At 42.3% G+C, this 24364-nt stretch overlaps 2 protein-coding genes across 3 annotated transcripts in view; both read right to left on the bottom strand.

The window, feature by feature from the left end:
• The window catches only part of LOC126407727 (E3 ubiquitin-protein ligase TRIM21-like), a 110291-nt gene that overhangs the window by 3100 nt on the left and 82827 nt on the right, over positions 1-24364 (bottom strand). The window lies entirely within an intron of this gene.
• syt8 (synaptotagmin VIII) lies at positions 3756-21876 on the bottom strand. Of its 2 annotated transcripts, XM_050072925.1 has the most exons (10): positions 21857-21876; positions 21558-21742; positions 15539-15784; positions 15109-15284; positions 14214-14309; positions 13420-13587; positions 11202-11369; positions 10641-10758; positions 6558-6691; positions 3756-4465 (listed from the first exon to the last, which is right to left on the bottom strand). In XM_050072925.1, the coding sequence occupies exons 3-10, from the start codon at positions 15750-15752 to the stop codon at positions 4223-4225; spliced, it is 1317 nt and encodes a 438-aa protein (XP_049928882.1). In that variant the 5' UTR covers positions 15753-15784; positions 21558-21742; positions 21857-21876; the 3' UTR covers positions 3756-4222. The 2 variants fall into 2 exon arrangements, with proteins under 2 accessions (XP_049928882.1, XP_049928881.1); XM_050072924.1 differs by lacking the exon at positions 21857-21876 and having other exon boundaries at positions 21558-21744.

Raw genomic sequence — 24364 nt, 5'->3', positions numbered from 1 at the left:
GTATTGAGCAACTTGTTAGCAACCGCCTTTTTTACGACACGTAAAAGCTTCAAAATTCACAAGTAGGGTATTTACTGATGTGTTTTATGTTGTAGAACAAAACCTGAAACTCGTTTAAGCTTTTGTTAACCACAGACCTTATTTGAGGCATTTCACCAAAATCCCATTCAAAAAACGTACTGACCTTTAGACGAGAGAACCGGAAGTGCTAAAAGCGCTAACGGAGTTCCGGGTTTACTGGCACACTCTATATCTTCAGTAGCTAGCTAACGTTAGCTAACCCTACACTTTTCAGGGTTTGATTTTGGTTTTGGAACAGGGAAGAAACGTATATCTTTTTCCAACCTCTCCAGGTAACGAGTGTCATTAATACAGGACGTGCCCCAGACACAACATTTAGCTCCACATCCACAAAACCGTGCCCCAGACACAACATTTAGCTCCACATCCACAAAACCAGCCTGGAAATGAAGGAAATCTGAAGCGACTGCATTCGAGTCAATGGAGCACAGCTGTGTTGTTGTCGGACCCTGGTCTGCTACATTATGATTGGCCAGTTTGCATCAGGGGCAGGACTTAGCAAAGGGTTACTTCTTCACTTGGACCCAACAATGAACTGATTAGATTTTGGTGGCCAAAGATCAGTGTGACCTCTGATCTGTTTTCATGAACACTTTGAGGGAAGTTCTTCAAATTTGGCCTAAACATTCACTTGCACTCAAATTGGACTGAAACTGTTTAGATTTTGGTGGTTAAAGAATCAACTGGATCTCCCCTGATCCTCCTTAAACCACAGCCTCCAGTACTGTGTAACATACAGGTATAAGGAAACCTTGAGAAACGGGGTGAAGTGTTGTATTAGAACATTAAAGAATAGGTGGGTGGAACATTTGCATTTCAAAGGGACTCCTTGAGCTCCTCGTCTCATCACTGTTGAATCTGTTGGACCTTCGCTGGCCCTTTAAATCCCCCTCTGATGCTGACAAACACCTGCCTGAGGAAACAGGAGCATCGCAGGACTCAAAGAAAGAGCAATGATCAGTACACTGCAAAAAATAAAAAATAAAGATAAATAAGTTAAATACACAAAAAGACAGATATATGTCAGATATATTTCTAATTTCTCATTTCAGAGAACGTAAAGTATTCTGCCTGCATCCACAGAGTGTGAGACAGAAGTCAAATTACAAGTGTGAAGCATTCCCGGTGTGTCTCCTGTTAACACCGCTGCTTCCTGCTCCAGGTCATATGAGCTCAGATGTCAGCATCAGGTGCAGACAATAAAAATCAAAGCCCTCAGTTTGCTCCTGAGCTCAGGGAGCATTTAATGAATCTGATCTCTGGTGGCCTGAAGCAGCAGGAAGACACACCTGCTGAACTCAGCTTGATTGGTCTCCAGTCTTAATTTAAAACCTTCATCTATCTGGGGAGAGACGAACGCAGAGCACAGATGTGAAGATCTGCCTTTGAATAATGAGATTTACTGTGATGTAGGAGTGATAATGTTGAGGTTACACAAACAAATATTGTGAAGGTGTCACTGTGACCAACATTTCTCACTATTTTCACTATGTTTTTACAAACCAAACAATCAGTAGATTAATGCAGGATGTATTTTTACAGAGTGGAATTTATACTTTTACCAGTGTAAAGGATGTGAATACTTCTTCCACCACTGTCTGCACCATGGTCACAACAACACCTCAGGCTGAACATTACAAACCATGACGAGTGAACTCATCCACCTCTTTGCTCCGTCCACATGAGGGCACTTTAGTATCACTCAAGAGGCCAAAATATTTCTTTTAACACAGCATCTTGTGCGGAGCTGATAAAAATGTTCTGTCGACCACAGACGTCACAGCTCCTTCACAAAAAGCAGAGGTGGAACAAGTATTCAGATAAGTATAATACCACACTGTGAAAATACTCCACTACAAGTAAAAGTCCTGCGTTCAAATCCTACGTACAAGTATTGTAAGTAAAATGTACTTAAAGTAGTGTGTTTGTTGCAGTTAAATATTTCATGCTGTCAGTGTTTTATTCTATCTGATGTTTTTGGATTAATATTCCTGCTGCATTAATGTGTATGTGTCATTTTACTGCTGCTGATGTTTCAGGCTGTATATCCTGTATGTCAGTAGCTATTTGACAGCCTGTCCGTGGGCCCTTGATGATAATGATTTGTAAACAACTGCTGCATTTGTTATTGTTTAAGTGGTTTACTCATGTGACATATTGTTTGAAAGATACGCTCCTCACAGCCGTTAATGCTTCCATTTCAGGACAGACCCACCACAGAAGGCTCAGTAAACACTTCTGTCAAAAAAACAACAACTATATAACTGACTTATGAAGCGTTATCATGATCCACAGATCCATATTTTCCAGAGCACATCACAGCTTACACAGCTCCAGATGATCTGTCCAGCGAAATATTTAGTCCAAACCCACTGTTACATCCAGATGTCCTCTAACTGCTGTTGCTTTGTTTCAAACATTTATATTTCTTTGCATATTATCCATAATGTCTTTGCACTGCATGTAAACAACTGACTGACTAGGACCTCAAAATGGAGGCCAAAGGCAAGCCTTTTGATTGACACCTCACTTGAGCCAATAGGAGCTTCCAGTGCCAACCTGGTCTCACTCTAAAGTCATCGAATACCAGCAGTTGGCCAGTGACTTCTGGGGTCAGGCAGCGATGAAAAAAGCCGTCTTTCATGCCAGCCCGGTGGCGACAGGGGGAAACGCAGCAGGACAGCAAAAGTTAAGGGGGCAAAAGTCCGAGTAGGGCAGACGGGAGGGGTGGAAGAGTCCAACAACCACGACTTTCACCCGGGAGGCCGTGTTCCCTTCCCTTATGATTGTAAAGCCAAACCAGACAAAACACTTGTCTTTATCTGGAACCATTCATTCATTCATTCATTCATCTTCTAACCGCTTCATCCTCTTGAGGGTCGCGGGGGGGCTGGAGCCTATCCCAGCTGACATCGGGCGAGAGGCAGGGTTCACCCTGGACAGGTCGCCAGACTATCGCAGGGCTGACACATAGAGACAGACAACCATTCACTCTCACATTCACACCTACGGACAATTTAGAGTTATCAATTAACCTAGTCCCCAATCTGGACACATTTTCCCACCAATACAACATGCTAACATTATTAGCACAAGCCTATGGTGTTTTACATTGTATAAATTAGCCTAGTGACGAACTGCTCATATAAAACCAGGGACAACAGCAACATTTAACAAAGGTAACGGCACAAAATTCAGCTCCATTACAGCTCACAAGGTTCACTGACAAAACAACTGTCTTATACTAAACACGTTTTCCAAACAAATACAACATGCTAACGTTATTAGCACAAGCCTATGGCATTTTACATTGTATAAATTAGCCTAGCAGCTAGCAGAGATTTCCTCTGCTCATATGAAGCCAGGATAAATCACACACAAGACTTAAAATGCTATTTTTGTGGAGGCTTTATTGTCTTCACAATTTATTGTTTCTTATCTGTGAAATTAAAGTAAATCAAAGCTTTGTTTCCACTGAGGGAAATGGTTTCAGCTTACAGAAATAGACAGGAAGTCTGTGTCGTGGCGTGTAGTTACATTTCTGGGGAGGTGCACGTCAGGCTACAGCGTTGAATTTGATGCAGAAGTATAAATCCTGCTTAATCCTGAGTACATTTTTCATTTTAGTCATTTTTCTAAGTGGGAATGAGAAATAAACTTCAACTTGAGGGTATTTGATTTAATAATAAATTGTTTTTTTCAAGGCTGAAAGCTAGAAAATCTTTAGTATAAAAAAGTTACATAATGTGTGTTTTTAGTAAATATTCAAGAAAATTCAACACAAATAATCGTTACTTCAAATAAATATCCTTCCAGAAGGTTTTCAATGACCTGACTGTGTAAACATTTGAAATAAGTGGAGTCAATCGTCATCACATAGATGTGATTACATGTTTAATACATAACACAGAAAACTTGTTATTTTTATACGATACAATTAAGACCAAAGTGCTTGGGTTTGAAATGTCAATATGATTTATAACTTAAATTTAATAGCAAAATATAATTGTTAATCTTAAATGAAAAAATATAAAGTAATCAGATTTAAGAAGAGCAGCTGAGAAATTATTTATACACAGTGAATCTGCTCGATGCATTTGAAACATTTTGATGTTGGACGACATCATGTTGGTGTAAACAACTAGTGCAGTTTGGGCAGTTTGTGCTGCAGGGGGATTTTCTTCTTCAGGGACAGGGTGGAGTTCACCTGCTCGGCCGACAGCAGGCTGTGCCACTGAGCGACCGGCCGCCGCGGGTTGGACAACATGTCGGCCCAGTGCCTCAGCTGGTTCCCCGAGGCGTCGCAGCCCAGGAAGATTTTCCCCATGGCGTCGTTTCGGGATATGGCGTCGTGGTCCCACACGGAGATCACCAGGTTGACCCTCTGTGGACGACAGCAGGAGTCGCCTTAGTCTCATTTAGATTAATAAACTTAAAACTGCAGCATTAAAGGAGCATACTGGGTTTGTGTGTGGTTTGTTTGTTTGTTTGTTTGTTTGTTTGTTTGCAGGTTTCAGAACATTTCAGGCTTTTTTTGTACGTATACCTACAAAAGTGATGCGCCAGATTTCATGATCCACATAATCATGACCCAAAAATGTGCATAAAACTCATGTAATCGGGATGGATGAGATCATGTGACCAATGCACTAACAGAAGTAAAGAAGAAAGTGGTATAAAGCGCAAAAGTCCATATAAGGACGCAGGGTGGGGTGATGAATGGGTTAACATTACTGGTCTAAACCTAATGGGTCTCATTCAGTAGAGCAGATTTGCACATAAAAAACCTTGGTATTAAAAACCTACTTCAGATTCATGAATGCCGGGGGAAACTCGGATATGATCGTAGCGCCGTGTGTATGTTCGTGAACGTCAATCAATTGTAAATTCACAGCGTGCTCCTGCGAGCCAGCAATTAGCACATAATACATCCTGCCCATGAATAGCCAGAGACCGTCATATATGGAGGTGATAATTACTATGGACAGGTGCATCCTGTCGACCTGCGAACATGGAGCAAACAAAGAGAGAGAGAAAGAAAAACTTGTCCGACGCTGAGTTTGAAGTTATTTTAAGTAAAGTGGGGTTGAAATGAACATTTCGTTTTCTTCTGTTAGTAGTAATGTGACAGGGACAGGTAAATGTGACAGGGACAGGTAAATCAAAGGCCTGGAAGGAGGTAACAGGTGTTGTGTCTTCTGTTGTAAGAACCAATGAAAATGGCTCCATGTGAAACTAGATGCAAAAAAACACAACAGGCACAGGAGGCTCCGCCCACTCACAGCTCTCTGCTGCAGACAAGCGCATTGCTTACATCATCGGAGAGACCTCTCCGTCAGTTTGCCCTGAGTCTCAGCATTGTTTGTCACTGCTGTGAAGCTTAACCACTATCAAAACATGTTCGTACAGGCAGACTAATGTAGGCAACAACCCATCGTTAAGTTTAACAACAAGTAAGTCTGGCGTGAAACCACACCGTCTCCCTCAAACTCTGCCAGATTCAAATTCGGAAACAGACGCCGAATTGCTTTCCCACGTCCACCTGTCTATTTAAACCAAAACTCAGTTTGAAATGTCTACGTCTCCCATGTTGCGTGTGTAAACTAAACAAAAATGACATGCAGTTTGGTGCTATGGTGCATAAAGACTACTGTACTGTAGTTTTAAATCAATTTGAATAACTCATTCACATTTTTAAGAACGCTTATCTGAAGCTGAAATCTGCTAAATGCCGACTAATTTAACTAAATGCGTCATGTTTCTAATCTCTTGTCATGTTCGACTCAAGTGTTTCAGAGGCATCTGTGAACATGACAGAACACAATATGAAATAAAGCTGTAATTTCTATTAATGACAAGTTTATGTGCAATATCTTATTAACGGAGGCACCAAGAGCAGTCAGAAGCAGAGTTTGGTAGTAGCCTACCTACGAAAAGATCAGAGCTACTAACATATTGATGAATGCTGAAATAGCGAAGAGTGTACACACTAATTCCTTCTGCTCATGTTTCATGAATGACACCGACTGTATGTAACTTTAAGTTAAGCAGGCTGTGTAACATGATGATGCATTCATGGAGGGCTAATTTGTTATATCATGTGAACTGTTGCATGAGGATGTGTTAAACATTTACATATCCCTCCTTTGGTTTCCATTAACGTCACTCAAAATGAAACTGAATAACATACACAATGACATACAATAACACATCCTGCTGCTGCTGCTTCACATTAAAAGCATTCAACTGGTGAAACACACTGTGGCTTTTATTGTGAAACAGTTCAAATGTTCCATTTGGTGCATATCTTTGTTTCTTATTGAATAAATCCTTATTGTAACTGTTTCTGTAGCTTGTTCCACCCTCAGATTTTGTTTTATAAATCAAATTACTGAGATATTGAATATTTGAGTTTAAAATAAATATGATTAAATCCCAGATCTGTCAGGTTGTGATTTTTATCTGGTGACACTCACCTGGATTTGTTCAAATGTCACGTCGAAGGTGAAGGACTCGTTGTAATACGGGTTCAGCGTCTTCTTTTTAGTAGACGTCTTCCTTTTCCTCCACTTCCTCTTGTCCAGAGCCAGCTGCACCTTCACGTAGGGATCTACAGACACCAAGCGCACATTAAACTTGTGCATCAAAACGACAAAGATGAAGTATAATTTGTTCAAAAGATGAAATATTGCTTTACTTCTCTCAGGAGTTAAAGTGTCTGAAACTACAGAAAACAGAAAATACAAATTAAAGGTTAAGAAAGGTTTCTTCTGCATTTAAAGGTCCAGTGTGTCAGATTTAGTGGATTCTGGCAGTGAGGACTGCAGATTGCAGCCAGCTGAAACTTCTCCTGGTTAGAATTCCTTCAGTGTTCTTTCTTCAGGAGGTTTTTATCAGGAGCCGAATCATCCACAGAGGTCTCTTCCTCTCCAAAACAAACTGACTAGATGATTTAAACTGGTAAAAACACTGAATGAATCAGTTTCAGGTTTAAAAAAATAAGTGTTTTTTTTGTCTTTCAAACATAAATGTCCCCATCTAGAGCCAGTGTTTGGTTTGTCCATTCTGGGCTACTGTAGAAACAACATGGCGATCTCCGTAGACAAGGACCTGCTCCTTGTGTAGATATAAACAGCTCGTTCTAAGGTAACGAAAACACAACAATTCTTGGGCTGCTGTCAGCCCTAGAGTGGTCTCCTCTGGTCTGAATCAGGGACTCATGTTGATCCAAAGTTGTATAATTGCCTAGAGTTGGTTCGTGTTCTCACGGCAGCATTTACAAGAGGACCAGATCAAATGCCTTGTGTGAGAAAGCTGCTCTTGATTGGTCAGAATTTCCATGTGGGAAAAATCCAGGAAGTAAAGCAAACGTTGAAGAAGAGTACACTTGCAAGATAAATGTGACACTTTCTAATGTCACAATGGAGGGACAACTACGCAGGTTGATTTTAGCGCTGCTCATCGTGGACTATATTGCTGTCATTGTTCATTTTAGTCAAACCATACAGTTTGAAAACGAGGCGCGGCTCCAACTAGAAAACAATGTTTTGATGCATTGGATGTGCTGAATGTGCATATTAAGGCAGTACAGGAGGAGGTGCACATTAATAATCCTCCAGGACTGTAACATGCTCATGTTTAACCCAAACAATGTGTCATGTGACTGCAGTTGCTTCACATCCAGGTCGGAACACCTTCTCACCACAAACCAACCGCACCAGAGTTCCTTTGGAACCAGACTGAGACCACCTCTTCAAGAAGGTCTCGGTCCTGTTGTTTTGCTGTGTTCACACCTGCACAAATGAACCGCACTGAGGGGACAAACGCACCTGAGTTTGACTGAACCGAACCAAACAGGGCAGGTGTGAAAGCAGCCTTATTTTCAGGTGATTGTACACTAAAGAAAACATATTATATTATATTTCAGCCAGAATATCCCCCTAAATCCTACAGACTGGACCTTTAACTGAAATCTGTTTACTGACATGTTTTTCAGAAACCCAATTAAAAAACAAAAAAGTCCCGCTGATGGAGGTAATGATTGATTTCACCTGTCAGACCTCCAACCACACATTGTTTATTATCATTATTATTATTATGACCCACAGCAGAAATTTATGAGTTTATTTGCAAAAACAGATTCTTTAAAAGCAACAAATCAACATCAGCTTGATTTATTTTCCCGGAATTGCACAATAAAAAAATATGATTTATAAAGATTATCATTTCATTTACACATTTTATAAAACAACCCAACACCAGTTTGATTGATTTTTCCCTGGATCGCATTAAAAAATGATTTAAAACATCATGATTAAGAATAATTAATAAATAATTAATGAATTAACAGTAACCAGTGGTGGTTGGTGATTAATTACCTGTTTTGGCTACAGTCAGTGAGGACCTCTGCTCACACACTAACAATGTTGTTGTCTAGTTTAACTTTCAACTATAGAGGACTGTTAATGTCACATTTAGTCACACCGACAGCTCAGACCAACACAGGATCTTTTCACACCTGAACATCCGAACCAAGGTTTGTATTTTTATCATATTTGATCCAGTTAGTTCTGGCTTTGCAGTGATGCGGGTGCACTAAAAAAGCATAACATACCTACATCCTGTTGTTGCAGCCTACGTCCTGTATCACCTCTGTGAGCTGTGTCTCCCTTATTTGACTATGTTTACATGCACACTAATATTCCATTATTATTCAGAATAACCTAGAATATTTTGTGCATGTAAACCAAGCAGCAACCTCCAAGGCTGAAAAATGGAGCCAATGCACATGTGCCAAAATCTGCAGTTCCTCTAATGGCCACTTGAGGCTGACTCCAAGGGTGAGTCAAAATGTAAAAATGCCCGAATTTACAGCAGAAATAAACATGTTTTCAGCCTGGTACACACAACCGGTAATTTCAACATTCATGACACCTGTACAGGGGCTGAATCTTTATATGACTCACCCGTTTACATTTTATTAAGGCTTAAAGTTAGGCAGAATTAAGGGCGTGGCCGCTTTGAGTGACAGACCGTCTGTGAGGTGTTGCTACAGTCTGTGAGTCAGATCCACCCCTCGCTCCTCACAAGCTCCACCCTCTCACCCAAAAAGGGTCACTTCTGGGCCTGGCTTTAAAACACCAAGATGGCGGCAGCCAAAAAGCCCGACTCGAGTCTTCACAATGGGAGTTCACAAACCAGTGGGTGATGTCACTGAAGCTACATTCATTATTGGTATAGTCTATGTTGCAAACATAGTCACTGATCCATTGTAGGTGGGCTCCAGTGTCCTCTTGTGTCCTCTCAAAAAATATTTAAAAACTATCTGATTTTTGAGTTTATTTTTGTGTTTGTTGTCCTTTTTCTGGTTCTGATGAAAGCCTGCCAGAAATGGAGCGATGCCTGCGAGCTAGTCCAGGCAGTCAACTCGAGCTGCGCTGATTCATACACACACATCATACGTCACTCCACGTCATCTACAAAACACGCCCTCCCAACGTGGCGGTCTATTTAAGCTGCAAAATCTTCCCAGCCCTCTCTTTGCCTTGTGACTGCTGCTGCCCTGCACCAGAACTGCTGCCTGCTCTTTCAGCCCCACCTCCACCCCAACATCCACCTGCAGGCTCTGGCTAAGGTGGGGAAATATTTAATCATCACTCCCCAGTGTCTCATGTAAACATATCTGCGGGGAGCGATGACGCTGGAGTCTAGACGCCAAACTCTAACTCTGTCCTGCTGTTGAAATAAACATTATAATCATGAGTTGTGTGACTGAACTTCCTGTAACGCCAGATTCACACTGAAGCGCCACGATTTGTTAAATCTCACGCCGACGGCCATCAGCAGTCGCCTGCCTGTTGACACCAGAGCCACATTTCTCTGCACCGGTCAGCAAGTGATTCTGCTGCCTGCTCTGTTTAAATCACATGACGAGCTCTGTGTTGTCTGCTTGTGTCTCTGCGTGTGTGATAGCTCGTGTGTGTGTGTGTGTGTGTGTGTGTGTGTGTGTGTGTGGCGAGCTTGTTGAATGGCATTTTGTTTAATCTCCACTGTAACAGATATATGAGTGACTGATTGGGCTTTCCTGCAAATTTGCACAACTCCTGTTTAAAAAAACTCTACTGTTTGGCCATCACTATGTGACGGCTGTCTACTACTGTACTACAGCTAGACAGGAAGAGGTCGAATTCAGTACCACAGCATGCGTCGCTCATATTGATAACACTTATATTTGACCTGATTTAATACTTGATTTCTTAACAGAATGACTAAAAGTCTCAAACAGACTCTTACAGTAAGCAGTAAGGACAGAAGTCTGAACGGGGATCAACACATGTCAGTCCTGTCGTTTCATTGGTTCTTTTCACACCCATTCATGTGTTGAATTATTGTGTATTGCAGCTATAATAATTTATTAGTCCTGCTAAGGGTTAGGGTTATACTGAGTCTGGATGAAGCTTTGTGCGCACTCTGTTGATGGACGATAACCCTAACCGAACCGTTAGAGACTCTTGTGGAGAACTGGATGATTTTGATGTGAGATCTTATTTCAGTCTGACCTGAAGTTCCGATGGTGTCCATGCTCTTCAGGTTTTTGGCCTCCAGGATCACCACGGTCAGTTTGGCGGCGGTGGGAACGTAACGCAGAGAGAGGCAGATCTCTCCCAGGTTTTCTTCCTGCAGCACAAAGAAATCTTTACAGCAAAAATCATCAAACAATTCAATGAAAATCAAGGGACTCTTCTTCTGTGGTGCTTTTTTGGTGTTGGAAGTCATTGAAAATCATAAACATATTTCCACAGATGTATTTAAATGTTTAAAAAGTGACTCTGTCTCCAATAGAATACTTCAGGTGAAATTTGTGGGGAAAAAATTAAAGAATGTGTGGCCACAAAGAAGTAATACGGCAAAACAAGACACCACTCTGTCACCACGACTTTCTTAATTCATGGGAACAAGATCATTCAAGTTCCAGATGTGGTGGGATGTCTGTCAGTGTTGCGGTGATGCAGGTCATTGGAGACGGCCCAAATCCCAGAAAGCACAGACATATGAGGGACTTCTCCAGCCGCTGTACTTTGCATCGTGAGAGTGACAAACTTAACAACGGCAAAGAAAACCTCAAACTTGGCGGGCTCGGCGAGGTCCTGCCACTCCTCGATGACGTGGTTCCAGTCGACGTTGCAGAGCTGCACCCTGAGCTCACCGATGATGTTGTGTTTGGAGAATCTGTTGAAGTCAAAAACCTGCATCACCACCGTCGACTTCAGGAGGGAAGACTTGGATATCTGGGGAAATAATTCACCGTGTTAGAAGAACAAGTATCGCTGGGTTTTGAATCACCTAAAAAAAAATCAGTTACATGGTGATAAAGCTGAAGAGCAGCGACAAACAGAAACACAACTTCATCTGTTGGGTTAAACATTATTTTAGTTTTACTTTGACTGTGTTTTACTTACAGCTTTTTGAGAGAAAAGCAGTGTTAATTTTGTTGACGAAAAACTATAATGAAAATTTTGTGTCAAGAACCATTTTTTCTACGACGAAACCAAGACGATGACGAGCTGAAAATAGATCTTGATATTAAAAAACTAAAATGAAATCTATGTTTCATTTTCATTGACAAGAGCCAGAGAGATCAGAGCCAAGAACGGCCGTGCTTGTAATGATCTTCAGATGCCTGATGAGCGACAGGCTGGTAAACTCCAGTAAATAGTCTGCACCAGGATGTTTGGGTTGGTGCGAGTTGTGAGCTGTAATTCAGCAGTAAATAATCAGCCGTGTGTGTCTGACTGTGGATGGTGGAGCTGCTGAATGGATTTGTGGAGTTTGTTAGTTGCAGCGGTGGCTGTTAGCAGCTAGCTCCGCTCGCAGACTTCACAGCTTCACCCCGCAGGACTCCACTCAGTCCGGACTGGAGAAGGTTTGTGGGTTGATGGTGTTTGACAGGCAGGTAGGAGGCTCAGTTATCTGTGAGTGTAGCTGTGCTGTAAGTAAACAGTCTGAACTCAGATCAGTTTTCTCTGACAGAGATGAAAGTTTAGTTTGAATCACCAACTCTGTGAGAGGACACCAGTTTAAACCTCCAGACTAACATGTTGCACATGAAGAAACAAGTTATGTTTCTGCTTCTTAACAGTCACATGGATAAGTCAGAGTTTACAATGAACCTGGGGACAAATCCTAGTTGGCTCACATTAGTTATTTGTTGAGAGCATAAATAGAGAGATGTTGAGCTTTTCAGATGATGATCAGTAAGTGTGTGCTCGTAAATCAGCCCTTAAACCTGTCACACACTGCTGGAGACATGACAGTTTGGAAGTGTGCACACATTATTGGTAGTTGGAAAAAAAAAAGTGTCTTAACGACAACTTTATTTAATTCTTTATTCTTATTTTTTAACATAATGACTAAAATGTTTTAAATGTATGTCAACTTAAACTAGACTAAATCTATTAGGGATTAAAAATGACTGAAATGCAACTAAAAATAAAACATTTTCGTCTCAAGACTAAAATAGTTGTCACACGGGGTTTCTGCAGGTTCACCAGCTTAAATCTGAGGCCTTTAAAGACTTCTTATGACAGAAGACTATGCAACCTTGAATTATTTCATATCTTTTTTGTCTTTCAGCAGTATATAACAACAATTATAACTGATGTGGCTAATTAAACTAATGCAGCCTTGACCCAGACAAACAGAAAATACATAAATGGCGGATGCATTAAGCAAATAAATGTTTAGTATTTGCTCAGGTTTTCACTCGTCCATTATGACATGATGAGCTTCCAGTTGCTGCAGCAGTTAAATGTGTTTGACATAAACTCCATAAAAAAGGACTGAACAGCCTCCTGCAGGTCACACTGTTACAAGAATCACACCTTTAGTTTAGAGGTGTAAAACGTGTCCTGACAGATCACTGTCACACAGAAATATTGTACATCTAACATCAAGAGAAAATCTTTAAGACTTTTTTAAATTAAGTGTAAGATTTTTTAAAACCTTTTAAGACCTTTTTGTTTAGAGGAAACTGAATGCAAGACTTTTGGTCAAGTCTCCACTTCTGACTCAGTGTGTTAAATGTGCACATTTTTTGCACATTGCACATGTTCTTTATACTTAATTATATTCTTAATTTTAAAAACATATACATGTCTCACATTTTTATTGTACATTTCTATTTTATTTCTGACTCTTCTCTAGCTCTTGTTTTTATTTTTTTATTTTATTTTTATTTGCTCCTACTATGTTTACTGATGTGCACTGAAACACTGAATCAAATTGCTTTATATGTAGAAACACTTTGATTCTGTAGATCCTTCCACAGCCACCTCGTACCTGGAAGGCGAATTGTTCGTTGAAGACGGGGTTCAGCGTGCTTCTGAACACTTTGGTCTCGAAGGTTTTGGATTTGTTGGGGAGGATGTAGACTTTGACGTATGGGTCCGAGTTTCCTCCCAGGTCCATGGCCATCAGGCTGTTGGCTTGTTTGATCCCGACTGTGAGCTGTGAGGACAGACGGGACACAGACAGACAGGTACTGATCTTTAGTAACACTGGGAGGTGAAGGGGAACTGATGCTGGGGAGTTCTGTTGCAGCAGAATAAAGCCTTTAGTGTCTCCAGACGGAGCTGCGTTAACACCAGTCAGGAACCACCGTCTTAGAATGTTGTAAAATAAAAATCACTATGCGATAATAAGCAAATCTACACTAACAAACATCAAATCATACGTTGTTTTTACCAAGATGGGTGTTAAATTTGAGCAATACAATTATCTTTGTAATCACAATTATGTGATGATGTCACCACGCAATGACATCACAGTGTCATTTAGCAACTTTAAGCAACAAATGAACCCGTCTGTAGCAACTTCCCCTAGAAATGAGCTTGGCTCCACATTAGCATAACACGCTATGAATCGTTGCCCAAACTGTCCAAGAGAGTAGAGCTGCAGCGTGACTCAACTACCATATCTACACAATCAGGCCCCGTCGCTCCTTTGTAGCACAAGCCCTGACGAACATGCTAAATTAGCGTTCAGCTAGCTATAAAGTGTCTAAAGAGAGACGGTTACATCTTTTCACTTATAAGGTGAAACACACAGCCGCTCTGTAAACCTGGTTTAATCACCTCAGACTGAGCAGCGTTGTAGTCCAGAGAGTAGAGCATCTTCCCTCTCTGCTGTTTGGTCGAGCCGTAGTCCACATCGGTCACATCAGGCTGAACCTGTCGGAGCACAGGAAACACATCAGCACTCGTTTTTAATACAGGATAATAAATTACTATAGGGACAAAACAAAGGCGACTTAAAGAGAGACTTTGCAGCGGCCCTACAACTAGAGACGAGCGTGATAACTCGTCTAAACGATTAAACGTCCCCCCCATCGCTAGTCGGCACCAGAAATATTAGTCGCTTAAACCAATTAGTGTTTTATTCATGTACAAGGCTGCTTAACTGTCATGCAGCCGCCCGCCACTAGTGGGAGCTACAGAGCCGTCAGACAGCAGTCCCCCTCCCCGCGGTAATGCTCGAGTAGACTGGAGTTTAAAACAGCACGTGGGAAATTGGAGAGACGTCCTATCACAAAACCAGCGCGGTTTGGCAGCACTTTGATCGAGAATATGAAAACAAGGTAGCGTGTCGGCTGTGTCAGAAAAAAATGGCAGATAATCAGTGGCCTGGAGCAATGAGCAACCACAGCCAACTCAAGCATTTGGATGTTAACCTGCACGGAGCGACGGCTGCTGCTGCTAGTGGTACCGGGGACAATGCTAACCACTGACACACTGCACTAAAGTTTGACTGTTTTCTAGGTGTTTTTGTTTAGTCGACAGGGAAATTAGTCGCCAGCAACATCCCTACCTACAACCTAAAACCCCAGAGACCTGCAGGTTCATCTTTCAAACTGTTTTCATGTCATCATTTGTCACTGACTGGTTGTGATCGTAGACAGCTTCACTGCTGGGCTGTGCGTCTAAGAGAGAACCAGACTCTCCTCCAGAGGACGCTGTCACTGTCACTCACCAGAGCTGTGGTGGTTTTTCCGTTCACGCCGTTCAGACTGATGTTCTCCTTACTCTTCTTCTGCCGCTTCTTATTCTTATTCCTTTTGCGGCAGCAGTAGATGCAGGTACACAGACAGCAGAGCAGAATCAGCACAGCGCCGACCGCAAAGATGGCGTACACCGCCCAGCGAGGCACTGTGGGAGACGAGGAGACGTGTTAGTCATTGTGTCAGGGACGTACAAGAGGTGGAGGAAGGATTCAGATCCTTTACTGAAGTTAAAGCAGTAACACCACACTGTAAATATAAAAGTCCTGCACTGAGAGTTTTACTTGTACTGTATTATATTCAGACGGCTTCAGCCTCAGTTAAAGATCTGTCCTCCACCTCAGCTTCATCTTTTTGTTTTAGGGTCAATTTTGGGTTGAGGTGAAGCTGCAGTTCACTCACAGGGGATCTTATTCAGAATATTGTTAACGAAGCCTGCGACGGCGACGGCAGCTGGATTAGCGGTGGAGTTAGTGTGGGTGGAGGTGGGGAAGGTGGTGATGTTGGTGATGGGGTGAGAGGTCACCGGCAGGAGGGAGGTGAAGGGCGGAGTCTCTAAAGGCGTCACATGAGATACCGGAGGAGAGATTGGTGTAGGCTGGTGGATGGTCGGCATGATGAAGAGGAGGAGGAGGATGAAGAGAGGAGCTGTGGAGGAAACAGGAAAGAGTTTCAGTCTGCACAAATAAATACAGAGAAACTCACACATCAGTTTCAGCTTGATGTAAAACAGGTGACGATTTTTTGTAAGCCAATACTTTGATCACCACATTTATCTGTGACAGACATCAGAGAAGAACGAATAAGAAGGGGAAGAGGAAGAAAAAGAAGATGAAGAACAGGGGAGGGAGATGAAGTGGAAAAAGAAGAAGAAAGAAAAAGATGAGGAAAAAACACAGGAGGAGGAAGAGGAAAAGATGAAGAGGAAGAGAAGGAGACAGAAGAGAAGAAGGAATAGGAAACGGCAGAAGAAAAAGGACAAGAAGAAGAAGTAGAGGAAAAGGAGGAGGAAGAAGAGGAGGATTGTAAGTTGCGTTTCTTGAAGATGTTTCACCTCTTACCCCAGAGGCTTCTTCTGAACTGAAGTGGATGACTGAGGATCTTCAACAACAAGAAGAGGAGGAAGAAGAAGAGGAAGAAAAAGGACAAGAAGAATAAGTAGAGGAAAATGAAGATGAAGAAGAAGAGGATCAAGAAGAAGTATACCATATATGGTATCCCACAGTACCATTAAACCCATAAAACTCTCCACTGTCAGACTGAACAATCAAATCTCCTCAGCCGGAGTTTTCCTGAACGTTTCTGAACAACAGTGACGTCTGAAATCAAACATGAGAGCCGTCGAGCTCCGCTGACATGACAGAGTGAAACTCCACCATGAACAAACAGCAGCAGCACATTAACCCTCCGTCTGATTCACTGTCTGATAACAACAACAAAGACTCCACACTGTTATCAGCCCGAGGAATCCTTCTGATGGAGTCAGTGGACCTGAAGGAGGCAATTATACCTCCACTGCTGTAATGCTATCAGTAACCTTAAAACACTCCCTGTGAAGGAGTGTGGAGCGGACAGAAGGTCCTGAACACATCCTCAGTTTGTTTGGTTTTATTTAAAAATATCTATTGACCTCCATTTTCTAAAAGCAGTCCTCACACACACCAAACTGAACCAATGCACCAGACCCTGTTCTCACTTAAAGACGAGGACATCTAACTGGTCTACTGTCCTTGTCCCAGTATACAAGCACGGGAGGGGAATCCATTTATTGAGCCAAGTATGTGCGACTCCTCTACGATAGGTGGAGATATGCCCCCTTTCAGCTTGTTAGTATTGGACCTTTTTCCTGTTGACCTATTACGTCACAGACCAAACAATGGACAAACAAGTTAGCTACGGTTAGCTAGCAGCTAACTGCTACCATGGTGGACAACTTTACAGCTCTGTACATTTGGTCCGTCCAAAAAGTCACGGCTCTGGATGTAGATTTCTCCATGTTGTTACCGGCTTCTTCTTCTCTTACACATTTAATGCTATTGGACTTCCGGGTCAAAGCCCGGGGCGGAAACTGTGGAGCATGCTCAGAGCGCCTCAGCCAGTTTGGGTCTGAGTGACTGTATACATGCAGGAGGAATTCAACTCCCAATCACATTATCACATTATGGGTGTTAGTCCGACTGTGAGAAAGATTTAGTACGATTTCAGTCACACTAACATGTTTACCTGTATTTTAGAAGTCTGGTTTTAGTCAACACAATTAATCCATCGTCTCTAATGTCATATAAACGTACTGATGATCTGGACTGGTTTCAGATTTCTTCCAACGCTCGTCACTAAATTCAGTTCAGTCAGGAACACTTTAGTCAAAGAAAACTTTATTTCCATTTGCAGGATTATATTTGGCGGTATGACTCTGTACTGGGGCCTCTCTGCTTTTCCTAGGGCCTAAGCAGAATGCCTATTGCACGCGCCTTGAAACACATGTTATAGAAGCTGTTGTGCACAGATATACATACAGGTGGGCCTTGAGATTTTGGCTCGCCCTTTGGCTTTGATCCTGATATTTGGATCAAATGTATCCCAATCTAACCAGAAAGCAAACACATGATGAAGATTTGATCCACATCAAAACCAATGCTCTGTTACCTGATCAAATCCAATTTCAGAATCCTTTTTGCTTTCGAACAACCCATTTTCAGGATCTGATCCTATCTGATCAGATTACTTCTGAACAACTGGGCCCAGGAAACCGTTACACCTCCAGGAAGATCCTCCATGCCCCACGCCGCACCCAAAAAATAAAATAATATCAGAAAACAAATTAAATAAAGACTTCTTTGAAAAGAAACAGAAACAGATATATCCCTCCTGAGATCATTCACAGATACGATGACATGATGAGACTTTCTGAACCTGGCCTCTGCTTTCAGCCATTCATCACATCACATATATTAACTGCACGACGCACAACACCCTCTGAGCACCTCACAAATAAAACCTGAAACATTTTACTCACTAATGACGAGGTTTTACAGAAACGTCCACATCTCTACTCGCCGGCTGAAGTTGTTCCTGATCCATACGGCTCAAAGTAAAAAGGGAGTCATGTTGGAGAAGGAGTGTAGAGGAAGGAGGTGACGTACGAGAGAAAGAGTTTTCCTAAAAACAACAAAGTGTTTGATCAGAGAGAGGAAACGTCTCCTCCCTCCGTCTCCATCCACACTGTTTTCACTGTGAGCAGGAAAACACATCAACGGTCCGACTGAAGGAGTCCAAACATTTCTGTCTGCTAACACAGACAGAAGGGACAGAGGTGGAGGAAGTACTCTGATACCACAGTGTAAAATACTCTGTTACATGTCAGTCCTGCATTCATCTTACTTTAATACTCAAGTATTAGCATCAGACTTTAAGTAGCACTCTACCAAGTACGCTCCCTGGCATTTCAGCGTGTATTGAAACAAACATGTTGAGCATAAACGCCTCTGTGCACGCTCATAGCTCTGAACAAGGTATCAATGTCACACCTTGCTGCAGTGACGTTAAAGTGTACTTTCAATCTTCATTAGTTCACTGTGGGCCTCATAAGTGCTGTACCGTGAAAGGATTCACTTGTGACTCCGCACCAGTCATTTAGAACTGAAGAAGCTTCTCGGATGAGAGGCAAAACGTCTTCAAGAAACACAAGCAAGTCCAGTTGCCTACGATACAGCACTTAAGAATACCATGACCTGGATGACTGAGAATCTTCACCGACACACACTGTGGGCCTTTCCCTAACCGCCCCCTATGCCATTATAAACGTTTCCACTTTCACGTGGAGGCTCCACAACATTGTGTACCGTCCCAAACCAACTAGTGAGGAAGTGAGTTATAAAACCCTGCGACAGCGAGCCTGCACCGATGCTGACTTACTGACCATGTGCAACGACGTGTTGTGTTCGTCACAGAAGAAGCTCCGTACAAATAAAGTTCCACGCGACTAGCCCGCAGATTGTAAACTGTTCAAACTAAGACATATATTTAATATTGTCACACATACTTTAACATCTTAAATGCCACATTATATCTACAGTCTCTATAAAATGATAGTTGTCTTTATTTAACAGTAAAATGTGACAGGAACTGTTGCAAAAACTGAGCAGCTTATAAACGTCAGAGTGAAAAACAAGAAGATGAAAACAAGAAATGTCACCAGTCAATCTCAAGGATACGTTTTTTTTCTGTTTATGTATTATTTATTTATATTAATGGCAAAAGGACTATACGCCACCAAAGTTCCAGTGAACAGCAGCACGAATCAAATCAAAGTGATTCAAATCCATATAAAGAACATAAAATGGGAGAAATGTATTTTTCTCCATGGTTACCAAACATAATGACAGCTCCTTTTTCAGCTGCAGAGAGGGAAGTTTGTCCCAGAGCTTGGCGCTGTGTTTACACCCCACACTTTAATGTAAGAAGCTTCACTCAGCTGTGCAGGTGACTGCAGGCAGAGTGGGAGTGGGCGTGGGTTAGGGTTCGGTTTTGGAAAGGCTCGGTGACATCGCAGTTTGGTGCGATTACAGTTTAACCAGAGAGAGCAAAGACACACTGATTTTCAGGCTGCTGTTATGACTCTTGGTGTGACTGCACGCCTTTGTATGTTTTGTGACACTCTGTGTTATTTTGTCATAAATGTCGTCAGACAGTCTCTGTAGTAAAGAAAGACGGAGGTCAGTGTAAAAACTTGAGAACCATAAATACTCCAGTAAATGTGACGGAGTCGTCACTGCTGCTTCACCATGAACAGAAACTCTGACCTGAAGTTTGACTGCAGAAAATAAAGTGTGTCATCATCACACAGACAATAAATGTGGCTGAAAAACAAGTTTCCTTCACTGCGTGTCCACAAACAGCCAGAAGCTGTTTACACACACACACACACACACACACACACACACACACACACACACACGTCTTAACAAGTCTTAACCCTCAAACAGGCCTGTGAAGACGTACGGACTTTCCAAAATGTCCTCACTTTAAATGAAGGGAACCCTTAATAATCACAGTCTAACACAGGAAGTCAGTTAAACTTCAGGGAGATCAATGTGTCCATTTAGGAAGCACAAGTGATTGTGAATAAGTGACAACAGGTGCAATGGAGAGGCCAAATCAAGACAACCCCAAAAAGGGAATAGTTTTACATGTGGTGTCCACAGACAGTTGCTCTCTCCTTATCCTTCCTGACTGATTCTTCTCTAGTTTGGTCTTCTGCTAGTGTCCTTGGCACTGCTGGTAGCATGAGGCCGTACCTGCAGCCCAATCAGGTTACACAGGTAGTCCAGCTGCTCCAGGATGGCACAAGAAGGTTTGCTGTGTCTCCCAGCACAGTCTCAAGAGCATGGAGGAGACACCAGGAGACCGGCCGTCACACCAGGAGAGCTGGACAGGGCCGTAGAAGGGCATCAACCCAGCAGCAGGACCGCTATCTGCTCCTTTGTGTGAGGAGGAACAGGAGGAGCACTGCCAGAGCCCTACAACATGACCTCCAGCAGGCTACTGGTGTGCATGTTTCTGACCACACTGTCAGGAACAGACTCCATGAGGGTGGCATGAGGGCCCCCCCCATATTTGACCCTACTTGTAGGTGTGCCCCTGTATCAAAAGGACTGGCCCTAGCTTGGCCCCCCATTGAAACTGGCCTAGAACTGCCACTGTATATATGTATATATATATCTTTTACTTTTTGAAACTTGAAGCTCATTTTGATTTTGAATGCAGGACTTTCACTTGTAACAGAGTAGATTCTGTTGTATTACTGCTTTATTCACTGTAGTAGTACTAGCTACTTCTCAGCACTTCGTCCACTGCTGCTAATACTGAACACTGCGCAGGACATGGAAGGTTACAGAGTAAATGACAACGGGAAAAGTGTTTTCTGGAAAAAGCAAAAGAGCGCTAAGAGTAAAGAACAACAGAAAGAAAGACAGAAAATAAATGGAAGCAGAAAAACACATGGGAGAATTTGGAAGAAGAAATGGAAAGAAAAAAGAAAGATGGGAAGAAGATCAAATTTAGGAAAACAGGAAAAAAGAAGTAAACAGGAAAAAACAAAAACTCATAACATAAGAAGAGGAGGATGATGAAGGGAGGAATGAAGGAAGAAGAGATGAAAAATAAAGCAGCTTAGACGGACGGACAGACGAGTGAAGTTAAACAGTGAAACTTGTGGTTGTGGTTTTTGGGATTTAACCACAAAGCAAACAAGCAGCTGCAGCTCACACACTCAGACCCAGTGTCCTCGTCTGCAGACACAAACTCTTACACACTGAAACAGGACATGACACAAGAGAATAAAACTGTTCCAATGTTCCACTGACAGAAACACAGCCAGATGATACAGACAGAGCAGAGGAGCCGGCAGTGAAACACTGACCTGAGTGTAACGATGAGACTTTGTGTCCAGATGTTTGATTTCCTCTTATTTTAATCTCATTTCTTCTCCTTTTGTTCAGTCGGCTGTTTAATCTGTATTTTTATTTTCTGTCCTGCTGAACTTCAGTCGGCCATCTTCAGCTCTGACAGTGTGTCGACTTCAACCTGCAGCAGCCACCACACCTGCTGAACACACACACACACACACACACACACACACAGTAGTTCAAACAGAGGTGGAGTCAAGGCTGCTAAAATACCAGTTATTCAAATATGTGTCATCTAAGAGCAACTACTTACTGAAACAAGGAGCAGGTCTGTTTGCTGTTTGCGTTTGAAGGAAATAAAGTGCCTCTTTAAAGGAACAGTTCACCTCCCAGAAAATCATTTGTATAACAGTTACTCACCTGTGTGACGCTGTGTTTGTGAGGACAGCTTTGTTTTCCTCGCCTCCCTCCACGGTGAATGAGGAATCATAAAAAAAGAACAACAGTCTTGATGAGTTGAAGTCACTGGGCTCCACGTTTAAACTGTTTCAAACTCTCAAACAACTTGTGCAGTATAATCCAATTATTCAGTCGTATGCTCAGTGTTGGGCTCATGACTCTTAAAATGTAATATATTACACATTACCCTTTTCAAAAGTAATAATATTACTTTACTTATTACTCCCTGCCAACACTAATTTGTTACACTACTTACTATATTACTTTTCTGTTACACACTCGCCCCAAAATTCAGGTGTGTGCCTCTGTGTGTGAATGTCAGGGTGATTAGCGTTAAGTGTAGCTAAGGCTGGATAGCTTCTATTTACCTGAGGGTCTTCAGGTGCCTGTGAGCGGTATTTTTCGAAGCCTCTGCCTAAAAGATGGAGAGTCACTCATGGAGCAACATTTCATCCGCCACATATCCAACCACAAGCTCCATCACTTCTCTGTAGCTGCAGCTGTCCACGAGTAAAATCCAGTTTTGGTTTTTTAAGCCAGTGTAGAGCTACAGCCGACCTCTGCAGCTGCGGCGGGCTCACCTTTGGTGGGTCGATTTCACCAAGGAGTGGTTTTGGTGCAAAACAAACACTTGCAATCAATTCAGAATCCTGAAAACCCCGGTGTGACCCCTCACTAGCTACTGAAGGCCGAGGCAGACATTTTCAATTGTTCACCGGTAAGGGTCCGGGTGCCCCAAAGTTTTCCCATGGGAGCTGAATTTAAATCTTTTTATATGTACTGTCAGACACCTTTACCAACACACTGGTGAAGACATTTGTTTGGTGTTTGTTCCCAGATTGGCTGAATATCTGATAATATTCCCTGAACATGGAGCTTTATGTTGTTATGAAGCTCAGCGTAAGTTCAATCAGGAAGAGCTTTCTCGTGCTCACCCTTTCACATTCTCTCCATCCCACTCTCACTATTCCCTCCAATCAGCTGACTATGGGTGTTTACTCCTCTAGTTATCCAATCACACTTTGCCACGATCTTTCAGCCAATCAGGATGCCACTGCAAATTTTTAAATCTGCTCTCTCTCTTCAGCTGCTGTCAGCGTCATGTTAGGCAGAATCTTCACACCCTCCTCCACCCCGCTCACCTCCAGCCATTGTATCCAGAGTCCAGGACAAGCTCTCAAAGACTCATTCCTCTACTCATCCAGATCACTGGCACTTCTCCATCTTCCTCTCATCTCATCTTCACCACCTCTACCACCACCAGCGTCGAGACCCCGGGGGTGTTCCCTATTCGACTACAGATTCATCACCCTCCTTAAATCAAACCATCTCTACAGGGTCTAATCACCAAAGACTTTCCACATCCTTACTCATTCATTCACATGTTAATAAATATTCTTTTACCGTGAAAACTAGCCGAGGTGTTTCAGACTGCAGGTTTGAAGACGTGTTTTTCACAGTGGAAACAGTTTCAGTGCGACCAGCTGCAGCAGCAGTGTTCTTGTCATCTGGCCTCCCAACAGAATCAAAGTAACCGAAATATTTCCAGCCGTTATGGTAAGCCTTCCCATCTTCCAAACTAGCTTGCTGCTTTGTGACGAGCCTGTGCAGTGCAACGATTAGACAGTGCGACTGTTGTATTTCCAGTCAGTAGTCACGTGATAACAAAAGTAATATAACGAGTTGTTTGGTTTTGGAGTAACTGTGATATTATTACTGAAATATCATTAGTAATTAGTTACACCAGTGGTTCCCAGCTGGTGGTCACGGGTCCATTCTGAATGCACCACAAGTGACTTGTAAAAAAACTACTTTATTTTGAAGTACAGGGAATTTCAATATAAGATACTGCATAGATATTATCATACAGCGTTACCACTCTACAGAATGCAGCTGTTAAACTAGAAAAGCACTCAGAGTGCAGACCTCCACCAAGTAGGTGATATCCCCCCCCTCTGCATCAGATTTTGCAGCCTGCATCACAGTTACGTTATTTGCATCACTATCATTATGAGGTTATATATGCCTTCACCATGGAGACACTGTGGTGTATTTATTTCATTTTTATTTCATACCAACACAGAATATAATGTTTTTTTACATTTTTCACTTTCTTTTTTTCCAACACACAACATTAATTTCAACTTTAGAATTATAGCTGCTGCGCAGCGATGGGTCGGGTCTGGGCATTTTTAGGCAATTCTGAGCAACCTCTGGAACCTAAGACGGTCATCTACCGCTCTGAGCTAATTGGCAAGTAGCAACTCAACAGTGGCTTCACAAACTGAGTAAGCCATTCACTGTTGTGTAGGAAAGCAGCCATCCGTGCATGGAAAGGCAGATTTGAAACCACTGTAAAAAA

Source organism: Epinephelus moara, chromosome 20, assembly GCF_006386435.1.
Source record: "Epinephelus moara isolate mb chromosome 20, YSFRI_EMoa_1.0, whole genome shotgun sequence".
NCBI lineage: Eukaryota > Metazoa > Chordata > Actinopteri > Perciformes > Serranidae > Epinephelus > Epinephelus moara.
This window is presented reverse-complemented; position numbering and strand designations above follow the sequence as displayed.

What these genes read in the sequence shown, in the direction of transcription:
- syt8 (XM_050072925.1), bottom strand. Translation starts at nt 15,752, where the DNA reads ATGCCGACCATCCACCAGCCTACACCAATCTCTCCTCCGGTATCTCAT. An exon ending in TATTCTGAATAAGATCCCCT is followed by an intron (nt 15,285 to 15,538) that starts GTGAGTGAACTG and finishes CGTCTCCCACAG; the next exon opens with TGCCTCGCTGGGCGGTGTAC. An exon ending in CCGAGCCCGCCAAGTTTGAG is followed by an intron (nt 10,759 to 11,201) that starts GTTTTCTTTGCC and finishes TTTGTGCTGCAG; the next exon opens with GAAGAAAACCTGGGAGAGAT.